This window comes from Triticum aestivum, chromosome 6D (genome assembly GCF_018294505.1).
Source record: "Triticum aestivum cultivar Chinese Spring chromosome 6D, IWGSC CS RefSeq v2.1, whole genome shotgun sequence".
Classification (NCBI taxonomy): domain Eukaryota; kingdom Viridiplantae; phylum Streptophyta; class Magnoliopsida; order Poales; family Poaceae; genus Triticum; species Triticum aestivum.
The window spans coordinates 108,278,693-108,298,671 of NC_057811.1; the positions used below are offsets into that span (position 1 = coordinate 108,278,693).

Below are 19,979 nucleotides of genomic sequence, written 5' to 3' on the forward strand. Positions count from 1 at the left end.
CTGCGGTACGAAGGAATCATCTATGACAGACACTGCCTCCTCATTCAAGAGAGGCTCCACTGTATCTGTGTTCTCAACATCCTCCTCATCTTCAACCTCGACACTAGGTAAGAGATTATTACAAATATTTGTATGATCATTAATTCCTAAATTGTTCATGTCATTTTCATTCAAAGGTTGGATAGAGGCAAGATTATGAATGATCTCAGAAGCCCTCTCCGCTTCCATGTCTAAAAGATCGTTAACGGATTTGACGACCTCGGTTTCATTTGACCCCAAAGAAATGCCTAAGTCGTTTGCCTTATCAACAATTTCATTCTCAGAGAAGTGTAAAATGGAACAACTTATATCAAAGGACGTACCTGCAGTGATCTCAGCATGACGAAGCATGGCGGCCCTCTTGGCACACGCTAGCTGCAGGTCGTCCGCATCCGGCTGTCCCTGGATCCGGTTGCTGACACGCCCGCCAGCCGACACCGGATCCGCAATCCCGCCAAAGGCGATGAGCTCCTCCGTGGTCCTCCCGCAAAGGGTGTGGTCAGGACTCCCACGCCCTCCCTTATCGTCGGTGAAGGAGGGTAGGGCGTGGTGGAGTGGACCTCCGCCGCGAGTGCCACGGGGGAGGAGGACCGTGGAGACGCCTGCTCACTGATCCCGTCCCCCTTGTCACCCGCGGAAACCGTCGTCCCTCGACCACCCTGCTTGATGCAACATAGTGGAGGGGTTGCGACACGGGACTCCTTCCCGCATCTCACCCCCGGCACGCCACTGTGTAAGATAAGATCCTGTGGGGGGGTTATAGCATGGGACTCCTTCCCGCACCTCACCCCCAACTCGACCGGAGACGTCGAAGTAGGAAGAACGCCACAGACCTCCTGTCCAGGCGCCCCTCCCGTGGCCAACCTATCAGGATCGACCCGCGCCCCGGGTGTAGACTCCGCAATCGTCACATCACCGACTAGAGTCGGCACTGGTGGCAGCTCAAGCTCTGCCGGGTCGTCTGCCTCAACCCTGGTGCTCCATAACCGGCTAGGAGCCGACCCCGGTGCAAATGAACCAAAGCGAAGCGTGTTCATCGGAGTAGTGGATGAGGGCGCCTGCTTGGTAGAACTGGCTACCTTATCTGGCGCAGGCCCCTTATCCGACTCCGACAGTGTATCATCGGCCCCCTTCTCCTGGTTCCCGGGCGCGCCACCACCCTCAGTCGTATCCATGTCATGTGGCCCATCCCCCTCCTCGGAGACTGCAGTATCCTCGATCTCGAGCTCTAAGACATAAGTGATTCTAGCATGTTTCCAGCTGACCACATCTGGTATATGCTCAACACTCACCAACAGCCTCGCAGCATTTTGTGCGCGAGTGAAAGGCATGTGAACCTTTTCTGTCTTACCAATCAGACCACCCAAACTCCAAGCAATCAGAAAATGTTTTACATATTTAGGTGGCACCCCATAAAAATGAACCCATACCTTCTGTAGAGGTGTACCCTCAGGTTCCTCCTGCTTCCACTCGTCGAAAGCGATAACAATGTTTGTGCTCGTAACTCTGCATAAACCCCACTTAAGAAAATGCATCTGATCCTCTTTAGTGGGACAATCAACCTTATAAGACTGACCATCTAACTGCTCCAGATGCCACTGATAATTACCCGGCACTAACTCACGTAACTGTCTGACGATCTGAGCCTCGGTCAACTGCCCATTAGTAACTCTGATAGCTACCGGGAAAGAACTCTCAACCATCTGTGGTAGAGGATCTACCTCCGGTGTCTCAAAAAACATCAACTCCTTACAGCAGACCCCAAAAATATTAATGCCAGGCTTGGGACCGGAGAGGAGAGGGCATTCCCCGGTCACATGCTGGGAGCGGAGACAATACTCGCAAAGCTCATTCGTACACTCTGCCACAAAGTGACCCGGCTCACCACATCTATAGCAAGGCAACTTCTTCTTCTTAATCGCCCACTTAGAGAGTTTTTCTCCCTCCGCTTTATCCGACCCTTTGTCAGACGTGCCCTCCCGATGTTTGGTCCCTCCCGAAGTCACCGGAACCTGCACTGCTGCCAAAGCCCTAACCGCGTCAACTGCCGCTGCGGGTAGCGTGGATGGGTTTCCCACCTTAGCTGCTCCGTGCTCGAGCTCCTCGCCCGCAGCCATATCTATAGCTGGCAGTGGTGGCGGTGGGTAATGCCGTGGCGGTGGTGGCCGTTTCCCTCTCCCACCGCGACGATATCCACCTCGGAAACGATCCCTGGGTCCGGCAACACCTTCAACAAAATTACCGGGCGGACCATGAAAATGTCCTGCGTCCTCATCAGAATATCGGTTATATCCCCGGCCGCCACCGGACGAAGATCCACGGTGCAGTCCCTCACCATATGCATCATATCCATCATCTCCCCACTGCCCGTAGCGAGTTGAAATTCTGTCCATCTCTACTGTAACCACTATATCCACCACGCCCTTGCGCACCGCGACCCCTTCCTAGGGCCAGTGCCTTGGCTGCCGGTGGCTGAGGTGGTTCCTCCGGCTGGCGCATGTTAGTCTGAGCAGCATGTGTCAATGTCTGAGAACTGGCAGAATCGACCACCGAAACCTGCCGCGGGGCAGTCTGAGCACCCCGGCCGGCCCCGGCTCTGGGCTGCGTCCCCGCAGCCAACGGCCTCTGAGGAGGCAGGCCGCCGCGTCCGACACTGCCTTTCGCACCTGCAAGCGGGGCACCGCGGCCGGCACCACCAGCGCCAGCGATCAGCGGAGCGCCACGACCGACGCCGCCCGCAGCGGCAGCACCAAGGGCCGGCGGAGCACCACGACCAGGACCACCATAGGAGAGGCGCCAACAGCGGACGATGGCCCTCGTCCTGTCATGTCGCATGCGCAGGAAACTTTCCTCGCCCGTCCCGAGCCCAGCGATGGAAACCCCGAAACCATAACCCTAGACGCGATCGATGGTTTCTCTGGCAGCGGCGATACATGCACGTCCGCATGATTTGGATGCAAGGAGGCTTGGGCCTCTGGCTGGGCCTCGCCCAAGCCTAGAGAACCCACGACCGTCGCTGCATCCCTCGCTGCATCCACCCCAGGCCCAAGGCCCAATAACATATTCAAACGAGCCCGTCTGGCCGCTCGAATATCGCTCGCCGATCTCGCCACCGGCGATCTTGGCGGCGGCGACGGCTGGCCAATCTTTCCTTTCTTCTTCTTCTGCGTGACCATAGTCCAATTTTCCGGCAAAAATTCTGACAAAGTTACAGGTTCACGGATTACCTTAGGGATCGATCCGATCCATGGTTTCATGGACGGTTTGGAGATTTGAATTTTTGATCGACGTCGAGCGGTTGTGACGTTGGGCTCCGGCAACGGACTCGCAACCTGCGAGGTCAAGGGCGTTCCTGTGGGAACATGAACCTCCACCTGTTCTTCGTCCTCGCTCTCCAAAAGTACCCAAAATCGTCCGCCCGGTCGTGCAGGGGCCGTCGGTGCCGTCAGATCGACCACCTCCGGCGCCTTAGGATACAAATCGATCTGCACGCATTCGCCAACAACCACTTCATACGCATCAAATTTGAATTGAAATCCTACCTCAATTATGTCGCTGTTCGGCAAATATTCGCCGGCGAGGACGTCGTTCTCCAAATCGAGAAGTGCCATCCAGTTTGAGTGCGGAGTGAATCGAAGACGTCCTTCGGTCCAGATGCCCGGATCTGTCCCGACAGAAAACATAGCCCGCCATTGAGTCCATCTTCTCTCCTCCCGTCCGATCTTCTTCTGCGTCGAGGCGCCACGATCCCCGCCCGATCCCATCGGTCCCTCCTTTCCTCCCGGCGGCGCCGCCGCGAGGACACTGGGAGAGCGCGGCTGGATCTGCGGTGACCCCCCTACGCAGCCACCCGACAAGGATCGAGTTTCCGGCATGGTGAGTTGCACGACAACAATCGTTCCCTGAGGATAAGTGGAGGCTGGACTTCTTTTGCCAGCGACAACAACCTGCGGGAGGGGGACATCTGCCTCTTCAAGCTGATGAAAAATGTTGTGTTGGCTAGCCTGTAGCTTATAATCTTTGGCAGCCCTTGTAGCATGCACGTATGGTGAACCGTTATGTAACGAAGTCAGAGCATGACGTATTTATTGATTGTCTTCCTTATGAGTGGTGGTCGGGGACGAGCGATAGTCTTTTCCTACCAATCTATCCCCCTAGGAGCATGCGTAGTAGTACCTTGCTTCGAGGGCTAATAAACTTTTGCAATAAGTATATGAGTTCTTTATGACTAATGTGAGTCCATGGATTATACGCACTCTCACCCTTCCATCATTGCTAGCCTCTTCGGTACCGTGCATTGCCCTTTCTCACCTTGAGAGTTGGTACAAACTTCGCCGGTGCATCCAAACCCCGTGATACGATATGCTCTATCACACATAAGCCTCCTTATATCTTCCTCAAAACAGCCACCATACCTACCTATCATGGCATTTCCATAGCCATTCCGAGATATATTGCCATGCAACTTTCATCATCATCATATACATGACTTGAGCATTTATTGGCATATTGCTTTGCATGATCGTAAGATAGCTAGCATGATGTTTTCATGGCTTGTCCATTTTTTGATGTCATTGCTACGCTAGATCATTGCACATCCCGGTACACCGCCGGAGGCATTCATATAGAGTCATATCTTTGTTCTAGTATCGAGTTGTAATATTGAGTTGTAAGTAAATAGAAGTGTGATGATCATCATTAATAGAGCATTGTCCCCCAAAAAAAGAGAGGCCAAAGAAGCCTAAATAAAGAAGGGGGTCAAACAAGCCCGCAAAAAAAATAAAAATAAAAAATATATAAAAAGGGACAATGCTACTATCCTCTTTTTCCACACTTGTGCTTCAAAGTAGCACCATGTTCTTCGTATAGAGAGTCTATTATGTTGTCACTTTCATATACTAGTCGGAATTTTTCATTATAGAACTTGGCTTGTATATTCCAACGATGGGCTTCCTCAAAATGCCCTAGGTCTTCGTGAGCAAGCAAGTTGGATGCACACCCACTTAGTTTCTTTTGTTGAGCTTTCACACACTTATAGCTCTAGTGCATCCGTTGCATGGCAATCCCTACTCCTCGCATTGACATCAATTGATGGGCATCTCCATAGCCCATTGATTAGCCGCGTCGATGTGAGACTTTCTCCTTTTTTGTCTTCTCCACATAACCCCCATCATCATATTCTATTCCACCTATTGTGCTATGTCCATGGCTTGTGCTCATGTATTGCGTGAGGGTTGAAAAAGCTGAAGCGCGTTAAAAAGTATGAACCAATTGCTTGACTTGTTATCGGGGTTGTGCATGATGTGAATATTTTGTGTGGTGAAGATGGAGCATAGCCAGACTATATGATTTGTAAGGATAACTTTCTTTGGCCGTGTTATTTTGAAAAGCTTGAAGTATTATTGTTTTTATGTCAAATGATAGACTATTGCCTTGAATCACTCGTGTCTTAATATTCATGCCATGATTAGATTACATGATCAAGATTATGCTAGGTAGCATTCCACATCAAAAATTATTTTTTTTATCATTTACTTACTCGAGGACGAGCAGGAATTAAGCTTGGGGATGCTGGTATGTCTCCGTCGTATCTATAATTTTTTATTGTTCCATGCCAATATTCTACAACTTTCATATACTTTTGGCAACTTTTTATATTATTTTTTGGATTAACATATTGATCCACTGCCCAGTGCCAGTTCCTGTTTGTTGCATGTTTTATGTTTCGCAGAAACCCCATATCAAACAGAGTCCAAACGGGATAAAAACGGACGGAGAATATTTTTGGAATATTTGTAACATCTGGGAAGAAGAATCAACACGAGACGGTGCCCGAGGGGGCCACGAGGCAGGGGGTGCGCCCTAGGGGGCAGGCGCGCCCCTGACCCTCGTGGGCACCCCGTAAGGCGGTTGACGCTCTTCTTTTGCCGCAAGAAAGCTAATTTTCGGAGAAAAATCTGGGCGAAGGTTTCAACCCAATCGGAGTTACGGATCTCCGGATATAAAAGAAACAGTGAAACAGAAGGCAGAAAGAACGCAGAAACAGAGAGAGACAGAGAGACAGATCCAATCTCGGAGGGGCTCTCGCCCCTCCCATGCCATGGGAGCCAAGGACCAGAGGGGAAACCCTTCTCCCATCTAGGGAGAAGGTCAAGGAAGAAGAAGAAGAAGAAGGGGGCTCTCTCCCCTTGCTTCCGGTGGCGCCGGAACGCCGCCGGGGGCCATCATCATCACCGCGATCTACACCAACACCTCCATCATCTTCACCAATGTCTCCATCACCTTCCCCCATCTATATTCAGCGGTCCACTCTCCCGCAACCTGTTGTACCCTCTACTTGAACATGGTGCTTTATGCTTCATATTATTATCCAATGATGTGTTGCCATCCTATGATGTCTGAGTAGATTTTCGTTGTCCTATCGGTGATTGATGAATTGCTATGATTGGTTTAATTTGCTTGTGGTTATGTTGCTGTCCTATTGTGCCCTCCGTGTCGCGCAAGCGTGAGGGATTCCCGCTGTAGGGTGTTGCAATATGTTCATGATTCGCTTATAGTGGGTTGCTTGAGTGACAGAAGTATAAACCCGAGTAAGGGGGTTGTGGCGTATGGGATAAAGGAGACTTCATGCTTTAATGCTATGGTTGGGTTTTACCTTAATGATATTTAGTAGTTGCGGATGCTTGCTAGAGTTCCAATCATAAGTGCATATGATCCAAGAAGAGAAAGTATGTTAGCTTATGCCTCTCCCACATAAAACTTGCTATCGGTCTAGTAAAGTAGTCAAATGCTTAGGGACAATTCCACAACTCCTACCATCACTTTTCTACACTCGCTATATTTACTTTATTGCATTTTTTATCTAAACAGCCCCATACTTTTTATTTACGTGCTCTTTATTATCTTGCAAACCTATCCAACAACATATACAAAGTACTTCTAGTTTCATACTTGTTCTAGGTAAAGCAAACACTAAGCGTGCGTAGAGTCGTATCAGTGGCAGATAGGACTTGAGAGAATATTTGTTCTACCTTTAGCTCCTCGTTGGGTTCGACACTCTTACTTATCAAAAGAGGCTACAATTATCCCCTACACTTGTGGGTTATCAGTTAGAGGCATGGGATACCCAAAACTTATTGTTTTGATCAGGTGTTTCAACCCCTGATGTTAATAAGTGTGCAGTGGCATGAGATGCCTAACACAAATACCCCTAATTAGTATTGATGTTATGTGCTTATGCTGTTATATGCTAATGTTGCTATGTGCTTGTGAAGTGCTTGTTAGTGTGCTACATATGGGTGGAAAGGTCATCATGTTTGAAAGTGGCGAGCAGACCACCCCATTGCACACAATTAAACATTTGAGCTTTGCATCTGCTCATCCAGAAACCACATATGCAGGTGACCAAACACCGTGCGGAAATATGACCAGTTATTCGGTACATGCTACCGAACGTAGTAGAACATGGCCCTAGCTGTGTTTCAACTCATGCAGGCTCAAGCGGCCCATAGATGCGGGAGGCCCAAGATCGATGCAATCTATCAATCACGCCCCAAGTGGATCAATAGCAGGATCCAGGCCCGGCTTTGGCGAGGTGAGGATTCTTGTTGGATGATCAAAGGTTTGTCAACCTCTTAAGGAGAAATTTGGCCATACACTCAGGCTTACGTGGCTATGGATGTTGTGATAGCCTGGCTTATTAGGGATGATAGACTACTCATATCAATGAGGAATTCCTTCTTTTTCGGGAGCCCATTCGGAAAAAACTCCAAAGTTAAGCGTGCTCAGCTTGGAGTAATTTCAGGATGGGTGACCGACCGAGAAGTTGCTCCCAGGTGCGCACAAGTGAGGACAAAGTGCGCAGAAAAGACTAGTATTGATCTGTGGAGCCAGTCTAGATCCCGCCAGGAGTAACGACCACCGGCGGGTGTGTCCGGGGCGTTACAAGTTGGTATCAGAGCCGACCCTCGCAGTTACACGAATGTTTGCGGTCATGTTGTTCATGACGTTTGTGACCCGTCTTGGCACACAGCATGGCACATGTACCGGACTGGATGCACAGACGTATGTGCCAAGAGGGAACGTTCCTTTGGCCCGATGAGGACGTCGGTTTCTCTGAGTGGGGGTGTATGTGATAGCCTGGCTTATTAGGGATGATAGACTACTCATATCAATAAGAAATTCCTTCTTTTCCGGGAGCCCATTCGGAAAGAACTTCAAAGTTAAGCGTGCTCAGCTTGGAGTAATTTCAGGATGGGTGACCGACCGGGAAGTTGCTCCCGGGTGCGCACGAGTGAGGACAAAGTGCGCAGAAAAGACTAGTATTTATCTGTGAGGCCAGTCTAGATCCCGCCAGGAGTAACGACCACTGGCGGGTGTGTCCACGGGCATCGGCCGGTACGGTGGCAATTGGGGATAGATGCACCGCGAGCTTCTGAAGGGATGCATGGCTATGTTTGACATGGTACCTACTAGAAGTCAAGGGGTGCCTTGCCCTACCTGTTTTATCTGTTGTTGTGGGGTTATTTCTTTCTGTTATGCTTGCTAGAATGCACATTGTTTTAGAAAAGTATTTCTATCATAAAAATACTAACCACCGTAATACCAACAACTTCACCATCTAGGGAAGAATGGTGTTTTACTGTTTAAACCTACATTATTTTTCATGAAACAACGAGGATAATGAATCAACTTGGACACAAATCCCTCAAAACATGCATATCATGGAGGAGATATGCCTTGTTCGTTTTAAAGCCATTGTTCGTTCAGAGGCCAAGGGGTATCCCTCTTTTCAAAATAAATACCATCCTTAATCAGCCCCGCGTAAGAACAAACGTTCAAGTGTGGGGACCGTGTCCGTGGGCTCCCCTTTGTATGGTAGTAGTATCATCTACTGTCGTTAATACATGAGGACGACAAGGAGGCTGTGGGGGGGGGGGGCAGGGATGCCACATCATTATTCTTTGACTTTTATTGATCAAATACTAGATATATTATCAAAATAACGCCTCAAAATAGTCACTTTTGTTGTCCCGATGGTTATTCTGGTTAAAATACATGTGTTTCCTGAGGATACTTTTACTTGTCCTTTTGGTTGTACACAATCAAATGGACACTATTTTTCCGCCATAGATATTTTTTCTACTGATTGGGGTGCTTGTTTTTCACTTTCAAGTTTAACTGGTTTACCTAGAATATGGAAAGTGATCACACCCCCTTTTGTTGGATATACTGGTGCTAAGAGGGACGAGACTTGCCTGCTCCCCGTGCGTGCGCCCATCCATGCTCCCACGTACGTGGCTTGATTTGATTGGGACAAAATAAGGCCCGGCCCCACCCTTTTAAAATCAGGAGGAGATGATTAGATTAGAAAGGAAAAAGGAAAAAAGTCAGCCGTAGGATGAAGTGGGAGCACCAATGGGAGCATGGGGAAGGAGCAGGCAAGCCGGATCCTGCTAAGAGGGTTACCTCCGAGAGAATGTTTGAGAAATGGTGGCTTAATCATCCTAATTTTATAATGCGGTTCATAATGTTTGGAATGCCCACACATTTGGTACTTCAACCATTGAGATCTAGCAGAATAAAACTAGACTTCTTAGGAAGAAAACCAAAGACTGCAGTATCAATCCTGAGGCTGCCTTGAAGAAGAAGAAAACGAGATTTAACTACTGAATATGATATCCTTGGAGTTTTCTTTTCTCGGGAGAATAAGTTAGAAGAACCTTAGGATGAATCTACCATTCTTAAGAAGTTGCTCCCCATTTCTTTCTATTCTTTCATCATGCACACTGTCCACGTCATCAAGATGCCATGTCATATCAGTTGCAAACACCCCTATCAATCGATCAGCAGCTATCTCTCTCTCAACAGCCCTGTCTCGGCCTCTCGGGCTTCCCTTCATCGGGAAGAAGAAAAATTCCCTGCGAGCCTGCCTACAACACAGCGACGGATCCACTCCTCTCCCCTCGAGAAAATTATCAATTCCCCCTGCCTCATTGTCATCCCCAGCCAATCTTCATGTGAAGGTCGCTCCTCACGCACGGTTGGTAGCCAGCGATCCCCATCCAATCTCGGCTTGAATCCTGCTCCTCCCGCATGGTCACCGGTTTTCATCGCCTTTAACACCTCCTTGGGCGCCGCCCAGGCGTGGTTCGATTGCCACGCACTCCGGTCGTCGAGGAGCAAGTTGATTCAATCCATGCGTATGTTGTTCCTATGCTCAGACCTACTTAGGCATGTCCTTTGGAGTTTGGACAAGCTCTCGACAGGCATCCATCTGCATGTTGGGACGTGGGCTGTTCGTTGTTTAGTGGCCGGCAACCCAGAACCATAGATCATCGAGCAGGGAACTATCGACGGAGAGCCTTTGCCCGATATTGCTCTGCTGCGCGACCGTTGCCGGCGGCGAGGAGTCCGGCTTGATCTGCAACGACCCCCAGGACTCCACCTTGAGGTTTGGCACATAGCTTAGCATCACGGCCTATAGTTTCAGCGTGTGACGTGATGAATCCATTGTGTCTGAGACACCCTCCCTCTTTTATAAGGACTGCAGGATGAAAAATTTGCTCGCCTCAACGGAAAGCTTCTACTGGGTAAGGTTGGTGACCTACGGACTAAGCCGACCATGCTTCTGGAATTGGAGGTCATGTACTCCTGTTTTCTGCACTAATTTTTTCGTTTGCTAACACCAACAGTACACATCCCAAGCCGACCACGCTTCTGGAATTAGAGGTCATGTTCATGCACTCCTGTTTTCTTCACTATTTTTTCGTTTGCTAACACCAATAGTACACATCCCTCTGCTCCCATGCATACGCAGCCCAATGCTCCGAATGGCCCACCGTGTTTATCTTCTTCATTTTCATATAAGACCACAAAACAACCCGCTTCTCCTAACAACAAAATTTCACTCCTGTTGCAGGTAATTGATGATTGATGCTTCACTTCCTCTCCCCACGATTTCCACAATAAATTGATGAAATCCTGTTTAAAGTCGGGTCTCCGCCTCAAATCATTTGTTCACATCGCCTCATGGATTCCAGTTTAAAAGTCCGTATTCCACCTCAACCCATTTGTTCCCATCTCCGTGGTGGGTGTTGACCATACCACTACATTCCAATGACATATTGCCAGTTGAATCATAAATTTGGACTTCCTCAGGCGCTGGACGAATTGGACGCCCGGCATATACAAACACCTCAGACTTACCGCTTCTATAGGTACATACTGTTGCCATCTATTGTAAATTCTGAATTTTCATGTGCTTGATTAATAGCTAATTCTGAACTTTTGTATACTTGATTAATCTCTAAATTTAATTTTCGTGGATTGAATACATAGACTTGCATGACATATTGGTGGTTGAATTAGAAGTTTGGACTTCCTTAGGTGCTCGGTGACTTGGACACCGTGGCAGTCATCTTGGCTGTTCTACCCATGATGCATACTCGGGCGCTATAGATTTACGACTCCTATAGGTACATATTGCTTCCATCCATTGCAAATTTTGAATCTTTGCATGCTTCATTAATATTTCAATTTAATTTTGCTTGATTGAGTACATAGCCTTGCATTTTATTTTCCCCTAAATTTTAATTCTTTATATGCTACCCCTCGCAAAAAATTTCTTTATATGGTACGAGAAGTCAACACATACGGCCTGCATTTCAACCACCACGTCTTACATACGTTTCAGGATATGGCACGAGAACACATACTTCGTGCCCTTCACCCCAATGTTTTTTACAAAAATAAACTAATCAATTACAATAGATCATATAGTTTTTTATTTTCGGTTATCCTTAATCTGAATATTCACATTTAAAACCAAGTCTCATCCAAATATATTGCCATCAATTCCCGCAGCAATGCGCGGGAAATTGTCTAGTAGTATCAAAAGTAAATTGGATAAGATCTGGCATAAAGATGAGAAAAAAATAGCTTGAGGCAACTACATTGATTTTTTCTCCCTAACATAATCTTTTACTAGTGGGCCTCATCAAGAAATAGAAAATAGAAACTTTAATACATATGCATCTCTACTCTTCATTTCAACTTTTTCAGCTATCGGATCACACTTTTTCTTCCCAAACACCCACCTCTTGCAAAGGATCCCGCCTCTCTATCCAAACTTACTTTCCCTCACATTCGATCTTACATGGCACATGAGACATCACCATGAAGCTATGCATTGACCATGCCTTGAAGATCTAGAGATCGTAAAAATAGAGACCAAGATAAGAATAATGCTTACTTGCAGCCAAACATAGGCACAGAAAAAACCACTTGCTTATGTTAAATGGTGATAATGGTCTTTTTTATTTCACTAAAAGCATCTACAGTCGTGCGCCATTTATCCGTCTCAAACGTCCGGACAGACCGTCCAATCACTGATCAGTCACAAAAACCAATCCAACCGGACCTCTTAAACGGACCTCAAACGCCCGGGCTGACCGGCACCCCTCATATCCGTCCTAAATGTAGGGAGGATGAGGCGGCCCGAGCACGCTCGGGCGCGTCCGCCACGTCAGCCCGGCCCACTGCTGGCCCACCCGACCCCACAAAAACCCCCGTCCGGCACAAACCCTAACTCACTCCGCTCCACTCCGCTCCCCTCCCCGGCGCTCCCCTTTCCCCAATCCGCTAAATCCCTATCACCTGTGAGCATGTCCACCACCGACAGCCACTCCGACGGCAGCTCCGGAGACAAGGAGGACCTGGCGCTCCATATCACACTCGAGCGCTCGCGGGTTGATACGAGCGGCATCTTCATCTCCGGTGAGACGTCGCCTGTCGCCCGTCGCGGCAGCGCCGATGCCGGCGCCGACCCTTCCCGCCCCGCATGCGGATCTGCGAGGCCAGCCCGATCTGCTCCTCCCGCCCGACGGCCTCCTCCATCTCCGGCCGCTGCTCCGCGCGGGCGGCGCTGGGTTCTAGTGCCCGCTCAGCCGACGCCGCGGATGCAAGGGTGGCCAAGCTCAAGCGCAAGCAAGACCGCGTTGTCCGGCGCTTGTAAGGCTACATCGTCATCTCCGATTCCTCCTCCTGCGACGGGTCCGACGGCTCCAACGTGGACCAACCTCCTGCCGCGGAGTCCTAGAGCTGCGCCGGTGACCGGAAGGGCCAAGGGCCGGCGAGGAAGTGGTGAAGATCCGTCTTAATTTCAAATTTTTAGATGTAGTTTGAACCTGTCCGTCGTATTATGTGTATTATGTGAACTTTGGCTATCTTTTGATGATCCGGCTGTGATCTTTTAATAAATCGATTGTGTATTTATATGTTCGTTCATGATTTATGTAGTTTTTATTGACATTGCATGATTTAATATAAATATAAGGGGCTAAATATGAAATACGCGGATGTGAAATCGCGAATACAGGGAATACCCGATCAGTGCGGGCGGACGTGCCGGATTGCCAAGTCCGGCCGTAGACGCTGGCCTACTTCTTTCTACAGCGAAACTTTAGACGTGGTGGTCGGTGGCTCGCTACACCACGTTGCTTTCCACACGGCAGCTAGGCAGGCGATGCAGCCTCGCTGCTCGCCACGTACACCCTCACTCGAAACACCCGATCCGGGGGCATTAAAAACTCATGTCGGACAGACGCTGATCTCCACACTTCCTCACTCCAGTACTGGTGCAGTGAACTACTACCACCAAAAAATACTTTCAGAATTGGCAAATGGCGCAGCTGAGAGCGTTCGCCAACGAGCAGCACCAGCAAGAAGCGCTGCACGGCCACGGCCACGGCGGCGACAGCGACAGCAACAAGAAGGCGCGCGCGGGCCTGTGCGGCGTGCTCCGGGAGCGCAAGGTGGTGGAGCTGGCGCGCGCCAAGCGCCGGCTGGTGGAGGTCCCCTACACGGCGACGCTGGCCAACGCGGCCAATGCGCTCCTCGCCGGCCGCGTCTCCGCCGTCACCGTGGCCGCGCCTCCGGGCCACTGGATCGGGGCCGGCGGCTCCTTGATCGTCGAGTCCGACCCCGCCACCGGCGCCGCCCGCAAGCACTACATCGGCATGGTCAACATGCTCGACATCCTCACCCACATCGCCGAGACCGGCCACGACGACGACGACGACGCCAGCGCCGTCAAGGACGGCGGTGGCTCGCCGCCGGTCGACCTCGACCGCCGCATGTCCGTGCCGGTGTCCTCCGTCATCGGCCACTCCTTGGAGGGCCTCACCCTGTGGACGCTCCACCCAAACACGAGGTACTTCCCGAGCATCCGCAGCCTGCCATTTGTGTACCTCGCGAAATTCAGACGATACGATACGACCGGCACACATTTTTGACTTGTTGTGATTTACTGCGATTCAAGCTTGCTGGATTGCATGGAGACGTTCAGCAAGGGCGTGCACCGCGCGCTGGTGCCGTTGGAGAGCTCGGCGGACAACGTGGTGGCGGTGGAGCTGGTGGAGTCGGCGCCGGTGTACAGGATGCTCACCCAGATGGACGTGGTGAGGTTCCTGCGCGCGCACGGCGCGGAGCTCGGCGGCGTCCTGTCGCGCACCGTCCGTGAGCTCGGCGCGGCGAGCGAGGCCGTGCTCGCGGTGGCGAGCCGCACCAAGGTCATCGAGGCCATCAGGACGATGCGGGCGGCGTCGCTCACGGCCGTGCCCGTCGTCGACGCCCCCATGGACGCCTACATCCTGCAGGACGTAAGACGCCGCCGCCGCTTCCTCCTTCACGTTGCTCTGTTCGTTCTGTTCGTGTTCATCAGCCTGGTACGGCTGCTCTGTTTGTCCGGCAGGGGAGAGGGAAGAAGGTGGTGGAGACGTTCTCGGCGACGGACCTGCGCGACTGCCCGGTGGCGCAGCTGCGGTCGTGGCTGGGGGCCAGCGTGGCGGAGTTCAAGGACAAGGTGGCCGAGTACCGGCGCGACGGCAGCAGGCCCCTCGACGCGGCGGCCGGCGTCCAATCCCCGGACGAAGGCGACACCAACACCGCCGTGGAGGCCGGCACCGGCAACGAAGAGGAGCCGCCGCGGCCGCGGGAGATGGTGACATGCTCCTTCCAGAGCACGCTCGGGGAGGTGATCGAGAAAGCGGCGGCGAGCCACGTGCACCGGCTGTGGGTGGTCGACGGCGAGGGGGAGGAAGAGGGGTTGCTGCGCGGGGTGGTGTCGCTGACCGACGTGCTCCGGGTGGTCAGGGAGGCCGCCCTCGGCGAGGACCGGGAGCTCCACGACATCGTGTCATCCTAGGGTAGCAGCGGTGCGTTTGCGTCGGTGGGTGCCGCGTGTCATGTAGTGTAACGTGTCTTCTGTTGTTTCAGTCGAGATCGACGAGCTCGCTCGCTCGTCTCCTCGCTCCAGCACGGGAAGGAGGCGCCATGGCACGGTCCTCCTCCGTGTCGCCGTCTTGGCCACGGCGCTCCTCCTCTTCCATGCCGGCGTCAATTTAGATAAGCATTGCGAAAATAATTATCACGAAACAGTTGAGAAATACCTAAAGCAATAAGCAACGCACAGATTCAAGCGATTAAATAAATGAAAAAAGCAACGCGGCAACGCGGCAAGACACAACAGTGAACAACTACAATTCTTTTGAAAGAAAAAGGTAGAACATTTTCTTTTTTCTTTGAAAAGAAGGATGATCCCCGACATCTATATCTGGGAGAAGCATGCAGCCATTTTATTAATTATACAGAAATGCCTTACAAAGTAATACATTAATATGTCTGAAGCCGTCATCTAGGAAACATCTGTCGCTACTTCTATCCATCGATGAAGGGGTGCAGAAGGTCTGAACCAAATACCCAGACCTCTCACATAAACCTAACATCTAAAGCCGGAGAACCTAACCAAGCCACATACCAGGTCTGATACACAAACTAGTCTGATGCACTCTCGTAAGTCGTCTCCGCCGTCTTTCATCGGTCCATCCTCAGAGCAGATACTCACGTAACGACCTTCCCATGTCTGTTGTCGACGCCACCACAGCGCACGCCTCCTGCCTACGCGCGACCATCATCAAACATCCGTCGACGAGGCCCTGTAGCACCACACCGCCGAGACTCCACATCGTCGATGCGTCATATGGAACGCCGCTCCACCGTAGATGCCGTCCATCGGTCCCTCGAGCCTATGCATACCTATAAGAATGACGCCCCCAAGAAGGATACAGCAAAAGAGCACCGGCGTCATCCGATTGACTGACATATGGTTTCGGAGCCGGCGTCATCCGATTGACTGACATATGGTTTTGGAGGTGGCGGATAGGGTCTAGAGCTTCTCCATGACGATGCCTTCAAAAAGAAGACGACGCAGAAAACGCCGCCATCGCCGGCCTTGGCAACGAGCCAAGAGTAGGGTTTTCATCCGGATCTGCTCGGGAACCTCCATACAGCCTCGCGTGCATAGACCGCCATCAATCACGGCTGCCGTGCATGCTGCATGCCAGATCTGACGGGAGGCCAGACCACGCGTATAGCTGATCCATCCACCAGGGCCTCCATGCCATCGCTGCCAATGCGGATCCAGCCGGCCGCAGGACCCGACCAGCCGCGCCTCCACACCGTCAGAGGCCTCGCCCCACCCCAAGCCGCGGGAGAGAAGGAGAGACCCCTGTCATCGCCATCTGTCCCCGGGCTTAGCCCGGCGGCGTCATGCGGCGACGATGGGACAAGAGGTGGGAGTAGATCGGGGCTCTCGGTGGCGGCTAGGGTAGCGGCCCGCCCGAGTTGCCCGGTGCCTAAGATGAACATTTTCTACCTTGTGCATTCAAAACGGGTGTGAACCCGAATGACCAAAGTAAATTACGATGTAAACGCTGCGTAGCATATGCAGCAGGCCGTCACCAAGCCTGGGAAAAGGAGTACAAGGGGGAGAAAAAGGACTTAAGAAACTATCCTGGGAGTTGCAAATTACCCATGAACTCAGCCCAGAAAAGCAACATTTCCTTATCCTTCTCTGTTCGGGCGCGTGAGCTCCAAAGCCTGAGTAGCGCAGTAATCTCAGCCAAAAATCGTCTGTCATCAGCAATCTCAGCCAACTTGCGCATTTCTAGGCTCTAGCAGCCCAGAGTGCGACAGCACAGGCTGCGAAGAAAACATTCCAGAGCCTTCCATATGTGTCTCTCGCTGTGTCTGAAGGGAGCTCCGCGTCCAATAGCAAGCCGACGCAAAGGGGGCCGCGATTGGGCCGGCCCACTCGAAAACACCGAACCTAGCTGTGTAGCATCGACAAAAAATACACGCTGTTGGCAGGAATCGAACTCGTGAATTCGAACTAGAATAAGGCTCTGTTCGGATCCTCTTCGCTCCACAACTGCAGCTCCCGGAGTGGAGGGAGCAACAACACAATTGTCGGGAGCGGTTCAAACCGAGCTCCTCGCGCGGAGCGGAGTTTCAAGACCGGAGAGGTTCCGAACAGGCATTAAGTGTGCACCCAACAACCAGAGCAACTGGCTGCTCGGGACAGATTGCAGGGCAATTTTCTTTATAAGGAATGACTCTAACGGTGTATTCACTGTAGCACATCCCTTGTTATACTGTATAGGTTAGTGAATTATTTGAAAAAGAGTTGGAAAACACGAACAGTTTTCTGAAGAAAGCTGAACACAATTTGAAGTTTCTATATATTTTTGGTAAAACTTGGTTTTTTATTTCGAACATTTTTGAAGAAACAGTAAAAGTTATTTGAAAACAAGATTTCAAAATTACAAACAATTGTTTTTAAATGCGAACATTTTTTTTTGAAATTCCACAAACATGTTTTGAATTTGCGATTTTTTAAAATATGAAAAATATTTGAATTCATGAACAAATTGGAAAACGAGAACATTTTTCAAAGAACATTTTTCGAAATTACGTACATTTTTTTGAAAATGAGAACATGTTTTGAAATGCCTCGATTTTGATGAATTTGTGAATAAATTTTTGAAACATGAACAGTTTTTGAATTTGTGCATTTTTTGGAAACTAGAACATTTTCTTCAAATTCCTGATTTTTTTTAAAATTTATGAAGAAATTTTTAAAATACGAAAAATGTATGAAATTCCAATTTTTTGAATTTTTTGAAATTTCCAAACAGAATTTGAAAATATAACACTTTTTTAAAGCAGATATATGAAAAGCCGGTGTTTTTTGAAACTTTGGAACATTTTATAAAAAGAAAATAAATTTTAATAAAAATGAAACAGAAAAATGAAAAAAGAAAAAGGAAAAAGGAAAAAGAGAAATAGAAAAGAATAGAGAGCCGAAAAACCAGAAAAGAAACGACCTAGGGGAAAACCCGGTTCTAAGGTTCCCAAAACCGGTTGGTTGCACTGTGTAAGTTTGGAAGCGGGCTGGCCCATATTGGTGGCCCGCATCGCTGCTCGGTGCGATTGCCCGACAGTTCGCCACAACGAGCGGTGAATAGGGTTTTCTGTGTCTAAACATAGGAAACCTTGAAGTTGTGGCGAGCTGTGGGCTAAGAGATTAAGGCCGGATTTGGCCCAAACCACGTCAAGTTAGCAGCGAAGGATGATATGACTTATGTCCTGAGTGGCTGGGTAAAGATCACAACCATTATGTTGCACAACTTTTTTCTGTTAAAAGTATAAACATGATTAGAATAGATATAAGGCAGCGAAGGATGATATCACTTATGTCCTCAGTGGCTGGGCAAAGGTCACAACCATTATGTTGCACAACTTTTTTCTGCTAGAAGTATAAACATGATTAGGATAGATATAAGGAGATAGAGATATAGTTATTCAAATATATCATGTCTTGTCTTGTACTGCAAGACTCTTCTCATGTTGTACTCTATATATATAACCCTACGAGGGTCACATTAATATAGCAAACATTGTAGGTTCTGTATTTTTTACATGGTATTAGAGTGGTTTGTCCAATGACGCCGATCCTAGGACATTCAACCACTTTCGCAGCCCACCACTCCCAGCGGGATTAATCTTCTCTCCCCGGGATGTACCACCTTGACGTTTTTACAACCAAATTGCCATCCGAAAAAACCCCTCAAAAAAACTGAAACTTGACATCTAAACAGAAAGTTGTCATGCTTCATAACTAAAGTTGTCATCCCGGGTAACTAAAGTTGCCATCAAAAAACATCAGGGCAGAATTTGCTTCGTGCCACACGTGTGGCACTTATCAGGATTTTAGATAAAATTCTTAATTTTCGAAATTCCCGTAGATCAATTTTTCTTTAGCCACCAAATAAAATCGACGACCCTCGAATTCATCGGTGCGTCCACATCCCTCTACCCCGTCGTCCTGCGTCCGTCGAGGCGCGACTCGCGGTTTCTCCACAGCGGGACTCAAAGCGGCGCTCCCTCGGCTCCAACAAGCGCAGGAGCAGCTGCCTTGATTTGATCGAGCACTGGCTGCTGAACCTAGCGACACCGCACACACGTTCAGATTTGTGACGCCCGGATAATTATGCTACAGTAATCCCATGTTAATGATGCCACGCCACCACGGTTACTGTTGTTAATCTCGTGTTAGTTCAAAATCGATTCGAAATTCAAACTTAAAATAAAGTCAAACGGCAAAGATTTTTAAATATTAAAACTAAAATGTTGGGGTGTTGCCAAATAATGCATAGGTAATTATTGTGGAGAAACCACACTTTTATAAAATGTTTAAAGGTTCTAAAGTAATTAAAATAGCAGCTATAACAATTAATTAAATGCCTTTTAAAAATAATAATAATGCAAACTATTTTAATTAGGTGTCAAACTTTTTGGGGCAGTATAATAAATTATAACATTAATTTAGAAGTTGTATTTATATTTTATAAAACAGAAATTAAAAGTATAAAATAGAAAAGAAAATACAAAGGAGAAAACAAACAGAAAAAAAGAAGGGAAAAGGAGCCCCCCACTGGACCCTGGCCCAACTGGGCCAACCCACCAGGCCCAGCCGGCCACCCACTCCCCCCCTTATCCACTCACCAACCCCCCACCCACTCCACCGGCAACCCCCACCC

General features: G+C 49.3%; 1 protein-coding gene across 1 annotated transcript; it reads left to right on the plus strand.

Moving 5' to 3' along the window:
• The first annotated feature begins 13,649 nt into the window (after positions 1-13,649).
• Positions 13,650-15,485, plus strand: LOC123141259 (SNF1-related protein kinase regulatory subunit gamma-like PV42a). The gene is made up of 3 exons (XM_044560444.1): positions 13,650-14,251; positions 14,360-14,699; positions 14,792-15,485. Exons 1-3 carry the CDS (start codon positions 13,722-13,724, stop codon positions 15,242-15,244), a joined length of 1,323 nt encoding a protein of 440 aa, XP_044416379.1. The 5' UTR covers positions 13,650-13,721; the 3' UTR covers positions 15,245-15,485.
• Positions 15,486-19,979: the final 4,494 nt, after the last annotated feature.